This window comes from Artibeus jamaicensis, unplaced genomic scaffold (assembly GCF_021234435.1).
Source record: "Artibeus jamaicensis isolate MK-2021 breed Jamaican fruit bat unplaced genomic scaffold, CSHL_Jam_final contig_1022, whole genome shotgun sequence".
Classification (NCBI taxonomy): Eukaryota; Metazoa; Chordata; class Mammalia; order Chiroptera; family Phyllostomidae; genus Artibeus; species Artibeus jamaicensis.
The window spans coordinates 1-8349 of NW_026521197.1; the positions used below are offsets into that span (position 1 = coordinate 1).

Here is an 8349-nt window from a genome sequence, read left to right on the forward strand (position 1 = left end):
TTTTATTCATCCTTCCATATTTCTGTATTAGATTGATTCTAACCTCAATGAGTAATTGCCTCTACTTTTGATACCTTCTATGAAAAAAGAAAAGCATCCCAAGAGAATGCATTGAGTTGACTAAGTCATCCATTGTTAGAATGAACTGCCTCTTTGTTGTTTCAGAATTAGTAACAAGTGCATTCAATATGAATGACACATTCCCAGACTATCGATAGCTAAGTTCCTACACCAGAGTTTCTTCATAGCATTTGTCATTTCTGAATTTCTCAAAGTGTATATTAGAGGATTCAACATGGGAGTGATAACAGTATAAGCCACAGTTAAGAATTTATCAATGGGGAAGTTAGAAACAGGTCTAACATACATAAAAATGCAGGGAACAAAAAAGAGAACAACCACCGTGATGTGGGAACCACAGGTAGACAGGGCTTTGTGCCTCCCTTCCTGACTGTGACTTTTAAGGGAACTTAGGATGACTCCATAGGATATTAGTAGACAAATGAAGATGATCATGCAGATTGCTCCACCATTGGCAATCACAGTGAGGCCTACGAAGTAGGTGTCAGTGCAGGCGAGTTCTAATAGTGGGTACATGTCACAGGTGAAATGGTCAATAACATTGGGGCCACAGAAGGGGAGGTTGTACACAAAGACAAGTTGGACCACAGAATGACCAAAACCTCCAGCCCAGGACACCACCAACAGCAGGATGCAAACCTTTCTATTCATGATGGTTATGTAGTGCAGTGGCTTACAGATGGCCACATAGCGATCATAGGCCATGGCCACCAGAAGGAAGACCTCAGCACCTCCAAAAAGGTGTTCCAGAAAGAGCTGTCCCATGCAAGCTGAGAAGGAAATTGTCTTTTGACCACAGAGTAGGTCTATGATCAATTTGGGTGAAATGACAGTGGAATATGCTGCGTCCATGAGTGACAGATACACCAGAAAGAGATACATTGGGGAGCCCAGAGAGGGGCTGGCAAGAACAGTCACCACAATGAGCAGGTTGCCCACCATTGTCACAATGTAAGTGAGTAAAAATATGACAAATAATGCCTTTTGGCCCCCAGGATCCTGAGTGAGGCCCAGGAGGACAAAATCTGTCACATTGTTACTGTGTCCCATTTAGTCTTCTTTAAAGCCTGTTTCTAGGATGAGAGGTCCGGAGAAGGCACCTGTAATGAAATGGTGAATGAACTATGAATACATTAATTATATCTTGGAGTACATATTCATTATTTTATCTTCTACAGGGGTTTACACACAATAAAGTTTTGCTGAACATCTATAAGTTCTTCCTAGTAGCCAATTACACCTTCCCTTGCCAATTGTGCTTCTCCTCACATGATTTTGTTTTGGCTACAAGTAAGAGGTTTACCCTCTCAGTCTTAGTGGATTGTTGACCAAGAAAGCATCAAAGGCCCCACAGCAAGTAGTATCTTTAATAAAGCCTAGTTAAACTGTCAGTCCTGGGCATCAAGTCAATAATGACTTACTCTCAGATGGTGGCAAAAAAAAATCTCTAAATAAATTGGCATGAGTCAAGCCTCTGAGTTGGTAGTATTCATGGTGAGAATCTTTATACTATAATTAATGAAGCACCAAAAATAATGTCTCTTTTAGAATAACTCACTTAATACTATGATAAGTTGCTATTTGGTATTCAGTCCTTTCTGTCTCAAGGATGTTCAGTCTTCATGGATTCTCAATAAGTTTCCACTGACAGGTCTGTATCCAACCATGACATAATTAGCACATTGTTCCCTAATGCAATTACTAAATTAGACTCTGTCACTCTCTGCAACTTTTTGGTTTCCTTTTTTTTTTCTATCAGTTCTTGAAGAAGTTGTAATTTTCTCAATGTAATCTTTGTCTATCCTATACCCCTTAACACAGAGACACCATATAGATTCTCACCAAATATTTTTGAAATTCACTGACCGGTGGCTATCATGAACTCTTCTGTTACCAGAGGGTATTATTTTTTTTTGCAAAACTCTTGGGGTTGCCTAGGTATTGAGGAAGGAAAACACAGGCACTGAAAAGAGAGGTAGAAGACAATGAGACATGGTTGTATTTATAATTCTTCCAAGGTACTGAGAGTGCTCAGAAATGGAGCTTTGGTGCCCAGGTTCAAAAAATCAGCATATGCAAGGGAAGAGCGCAACATTAGTGTAAAAAGGCATGGGGTTGAGTCATTTCTAAATGTAATTGCATCTGTGTCTCAGTTTGCTCTTTGGAAGATAAACGGCTAGAGCCAGAAAATCTCAGAAACTGTCCAGGCTTACCTTCCATAGCACTCTTTGTGCAACTCCATCTTACATTCTATTCTACTGACTTTTTCATATTTTTATAATAAAACAGAAATGTCCAAGCCTATAACTGTTCCTTAAAAAAGGCTACCCAGTGGTAAGTGGCATTTTATCATTACAGAGACCAAATACCAATTACGAGTTATTTGATTCAGTGTATTCTGATTGGGGAGAGTGTAGCACAGTGATGCATCACATGGCCTCTGGAGACACATTGTCTGTGTTGAAAACTCAGCTTTGCCACTTACTACTATGTGAGCCTGGGGGAACTAATAAACCTTTCTGTGCCTCAGTTTCATCCTTTTTACAATGGGGATACCAATGGATCCTGCCTCTTGGGTTGTTGTTTTATTACAAGTAAATACATAAAATATTGGCTGGCACCCAGTAAAGGTTCAATAAATGATAGCTATCATTAATGTTCTTGAATGCTTCACTATCAACACTGTATCACAGGAATCATCTAGGTCTTTGTCAATGTGGTAAGAATTATAGACGTAGGTCAAAAATAAAAAGAATATTATACTCTATGAAGCCTTATTTAGGCATAGGATAAAATTGTTTGTCTCGGGAATCATCTATTTGATTATGCATGAGTAGTAGCATTCACCTGTGTTAGAATGTATTTAGACTAGAAGCAAGGTGAATAACAGGGGTAAGAGTGGGACCCATACAACATAGGAAGAACTGAATAGCATAAAATGAATGAAACAAAAGATCAAATCAGGAAGGTGAAGTTATATTTAAGAAATAAATATCCAGCAGTGATAAGAATATTAATGTGAATATTAAGTGAGATCAATACTCTTTTCAAAATTCTTCTTCAGAAAAATTTTCTTTCTTGAGAAAGTGTTAGAAGCCTGATCCCCAGGGATCTTCCAGGATTTACTCAGGAGGCATCTTAAAATGCTTTAAGAAATAAAGACAGAATGCAACTTAATAAAGAAAAGCCAAGAAAATTATTTTAAAAATTGATTCCTCCAATTCCCCTACATCTGATGGTGAAGGACAATGTTAAATAAGAGAGAAGACTTGCACAACTATAAACACAGACCTAAATTGTTTGCTTATGTCTTGCAGAGGAAAATTACAAAATCACTCACATTCAAAGACCGACAAACTAATTTTATTCCATAAATTTGGCGGGGGAAGGAGGAATGGAGGATGTGCTGAAATGTAGACCCTTCTTTACAAGCCAGCTGTGAGGACCACCCTACATGCCTCATTCACATTGCTGCTTCCAGTTTATTCAGAAGCTCTACCATTCTTGAAGCTGTAGGCCTAAAAGGCACACCTATTGAAGAACATGAGAATATAAGGTAGTCTATATCCAATTCTCTTTTTTTGCTCTTTATTTTATGCAGAATCTATCTAGTGCCCTTATTCTTATTAATCATCAATGTTAGATTTCTCCAGAATAAATCTTCCACTAGCTAGGTAAATTATTTAGATGTACAAACTCGGTATATAATCTGTTTTCTGCTGTTTAACTCATCAAAGATCCAGGACTATAAAAACTGCCAGAAAGTATTATTAGACTTTTAACTTAAACCACTAAGTTGATGCTTCTCTATTTAAAAAACATCTGTTAGGCCCTGGCTGGTGTAGCTCAGTGGATTGAGCATGGGCCTGTGGACCACATGATCACGGATGGATTTCCAGTCAGGGCATATGCCTGGGTTGCAGGCCAGTTCCCAGCAGGGGACTCACAAAAGGCAACCATACATTGATGTTTCTCTCCCTCTCCTTCCCTTCCCCTCTAAAGATAAATAAATAAAATATTTTTTTAAATAAATAATAAATAAAAAACATCATTTAACTTAGTTTCTTAAGAGCCTGGATTTTTAAAATGATAAGTTAAAATTCCATAGTAACAAAGATACCCTCTAAAGTACTTTAAAATTACAGTTTTATGATTCTATAAGTGATAATAAACAAGGCACTTCCCTGAACACAGGTTTCTTTGAAATATTTACCGATATAAGTTGCTGCAGTAATTTTTTATTATATTTACTGGGATGGTATTAGTTAGTAAGAACATATAGGTTTCAAGTGTGCATTTCTATGATACTTGATATACGTATTGCACTGTGCGCCCACTAACAAAAGTCAAATCATCTTCCATCACCATAGATTTGGCCCCCTCCACTCTTCATTACTAATACTTACATTCCCTCTGGTTACCACCATACTGTTGTCTGTGTCTATGAACTCAGTTTGAAAACACAAATCAAGCATCCATATCAGAACCAAAATCTCACATGGGAAATGTGGTCTGAAATATTGTAATAACTATGCAAGTATCAAGAAGAACACACTGTGGAGTATATGATTGTGTGGCCACTTTGCTGTAGCCCTGAAACTAGTACAGAATAATATTGAATGTAAAGTATAATTTTAAAATTTCAAAATAAAAAATCCAAAATCTCATATCAATTTTCTAGAATTGAACAGGAAACTATTTCTCCCTATTTTAATACACATGCTACATTAACGATTTTAAATTCTCTCATTATTTTCAATAAGTTATGTAAATTTTTTAATTTAATTATTATTCAAACACAGTTTTCTGTCTTTTATTCCCATCCCAGCCCACCCCCGTAGTGCTCCCCACGTCCCTTCCATTTCCACCCCTGTTAGTTTTTGTCCATGCATCCTTTGTACTTGTTCCTGTGAATCCTTCCCTTTAAATTCTCTCATTATTTTTATATTAAGTTGGGGGGGTGACATAAGATATATTCACCACTATGCTCATTACACCCTTATTCATGGTGACCAAGACATGAACACAACCAAAGTGTCCCTCAGTAGGTGACTGGATAAAAGAGATGAGGCACATACACACAACACTACTCCTCATGAGAAAAGATGAAACTTTGCCATTGCAACAATGTGGATGGACCACAAAATTCTACCAAGTGAAATAAGTCAGACAGGAAAAGTCAAGGGCCATATGATTTCACTCATATCTAGGAAAGAAAACTGAAAGCAACACATTAACCAAGAAGAAAAACAAAAACTCATAGAGAGAGACAACAGTATGGTGGTTACCCCAGAGGGAAGTGGGGAAGGGTAGAGAGTAAAGGGGGTCATACATGTGGTGAAAGAAAAATATCTGACTTTGGACGGTAAACACACAATGCAATATACAGATGATGTATCATAAATTGTCTGCCTTGAAGGTCTTAGAATAATTAGATATGTTAATTTACCATAGAACATATAAGACCCCATGAACAAAGACTCTGAGCCCAATAGTATATTTGGAATGCATTGAATGTTTCTCTTTGTTATTTAACAAAAACAAACAAGAAATACCTATCAGGCTATAATGCCAGAAACCAAACGCATTTTGTGCATTCTGGTTCATTTCTTTATTTTGCCAGCTTATTTTTCTTAATTCAGATTTCTTCCAATGAAAATATGTATATTTAAGACATTAGCAATATTTAACCATGTTGCATGAATTTTGCTTGTTCTAAGAACTCACCTCAGGTCTATTCCTTAGTCTTTGAAATCAGAGCTTCTTTCACTGGCAGTGACTGTGGGTACTTCATGTATCTATGTGTGACCATGGAACACCGAGTAATGTATAGTGATCAGTAGATGTGCAAATAGCTTCATGCAGCTGCACTTCCCATGTGTTCACACAGACTCCCCATCACCTCAGTCATTCACACAAGCGTTGCAGTACCCAACACAGATATCTAGGATATAAGACACTTAAATAAAACATAATATGTACTTGTAAAATACTTGAACACTCTCACCTGCTGAGAAAATCCCTTCAGAGAAAACTAACAATGCTGTGTTCTCATAGCTATGTAAATACTGGCTGAATTTGTGGAAATTAACTTGGTTAAATCCATTATTTGCCAATACAAAACCCCAGAAATTTTAAAACACTGAAAGTAGTTACTTCAATGTATTTCTCCTCAGCAGATTGCAGTAAAGTAAACAGCAAGTACTTTCCCGTGAGGACTTAGGACAGCATTCATGTCTCTGACCATCAATCTCTGTAGCTAACAAGACAAATGCTGAGATTTATCTTCCTCAAGTAGCCAATGACTGGGTGTTATCCCAGGTAGAAATCTTCAGCCTTTCAGTCACTCAAACAGCATATCCCTAAAGACTCCTTTTTCCTAATTAAAAGTATGTCTCTTTGTAGGGGTGACTTTCCTCACAAGGTCCCCCGGTCAACCACAGATGAAAGTAAACACTGCCAAGACATGATCAGCTTGGGGAGGAATGGTGGCCCAACCCTCAAAAGGGAAGGGCCAACAGTCCCCTGCTCAAGGGGCTTTTACTGGGTTTCATTTACAGGAGAATACAGGTAGGGATCAAACAATAGATATTCAAAGTACTATGAGTGCTTATTCTCAGTTAGGATCAGATAGCTAATGAGCCATAAATCTTTGAGGAAGAAACTTGTTGCTTAGAACCTTACCATTTAAATGAGATCATTCTAAACAAAGCAAGTTTCACAGGATTTTACATATTCTTTCTTATGACTGATTTGACCCTGATAAAGTCCTTTCCAGCACAGACTGCACTGCGTTCCCCAACATAGGTTTTTAGGCTTAAGTGGATTAGAGCCAGGCAGCACTTCTCCCAGATTGAAATGGGGACTCAGGCTATCTCAGAGGTAGAGGAGGGGGGCAGGGGGGAAGAGTTCATTGCTCTTTGTTGCAGCCCCCAGAGTGCTTCCATGATGGTCTCCAAAGTGATTGTGTATGGCCTAGGTTGCCCCTCCTCTGAGGAGTCTTACCCATCAAGGACTTCCAACCATGCTTTGGGGGCAGGGAGGAAACTGAGGCAGTGTTTGCTACCAGAGACAAACTTTGTCTCCTGCAGCTCACATTCCAGAGGTCACTTGTTCATCCTTAGCCACAGCAGGTAGAGTTACAATTCCTAGAACTAGGCAGAGCAGTCCACAACATCTCTTCTTCTCCCCCATATTTGTCCCCCAAAATTGGGACCTTACACACATTTCTACAAGCAATGAAAGATATCTATGCCGAGGAAAATATACAAGGAAACATCTGAAGAATCAGATACCAGTTGAAGATAGATTACAGCTTAGGCAGAAAGTTGAGTACCCAGAACTCTCTTAAGTATTTCTATCAGAAGAATAATTTTTCCACGTTTATGGGCAGACCCAGCCTCTGGCTTTTTATACCATTTCTATTTAAAGAAAAGAAAATGTAAAGTCATTATAGATTACTTTATTAGAATACTTAGAACAAATTTAAATGAGGTAATGGCAGTTTTGTCCCCTACAACAATCCTCAAAGAAAAATATTCGGGTCTTGCCAAGAAAGAAAGGCACACAGACAAGTAGATGAACAGCCAGTAATTTGAAAAGGAAAAATTATATAAAGAAAATCAGGATTTATGGGTTTCATTTTAGCAAATCTTTAGGTAAGGCAAACATTATTTAAGCACAAAGGAAGGGAGAACCAGTCTGAAGTCCCTTTATCAGCCATATCCTTAGAAAATGAGGTCCTGGGAATGGTGGGAAGATGGCGACAGAGTAAGATGGAGCTGATACTAGCTCCTGTACTCATGGGTTAAAATCCTGGCAGATCTATAGAGAAACAGCACAATAAACCATCGGTTACCCAGCATTTATGAAATTAAAAGACCAGAGATTGTGACCCACACTGAAACACCAGATGGCGGCAGAGTCAGCTACTGGAGCTGGGTCTCACGCGGCCCCTGTGCTGCCACCAGAGCAACAGGCCTGGGAGCCAGGGAGTCAGGTATGGAAGCCGAACACTCCAAGCCCCTGTGACAGTCCTGGGAGACAGAGGAGTCAGGAACCGGAGCGGGGACATTCTCGGCCCTTGTGCCGATGCCATAGCTACCAGCCTGGGCAACGGAAGGGTGAGTTGCAGGAGCTGGGACTCCAAAGGCCCCTGTGGCGCCGCCATAGAGACAGGCCTGGGCCCTGAGGAGCCAGCTATGGGAGCCGGGATGTTCACCGATCCTGTACCGCTGCCATAGCAACGGGAATGGACACCAGGGAGTC

At 39.2% G+C, this 8349-nt stretch overlaps 1 protein-coding gene across 1 annotated transcript; it reads right to left on the minus strand.

Annotated features, from left to right (window-relative positions):
* Positions 1-183: 183 nt before the first annotated feature.
* Positions 184-1131, minus strand: LOC128626868 (olfactory receptor 4A5-like). Its single transcript, XM_053661934.1, has one exon. The coding sequence runs from the start codon at positions 1129-1131 to the stop codon at positions 184-186; it is 948 nt and encodes a 315-aa protein (XP_053517909.1).
* Between the last annotated feature and the right edge of the window lie 7218 nt (positions 1132-8349).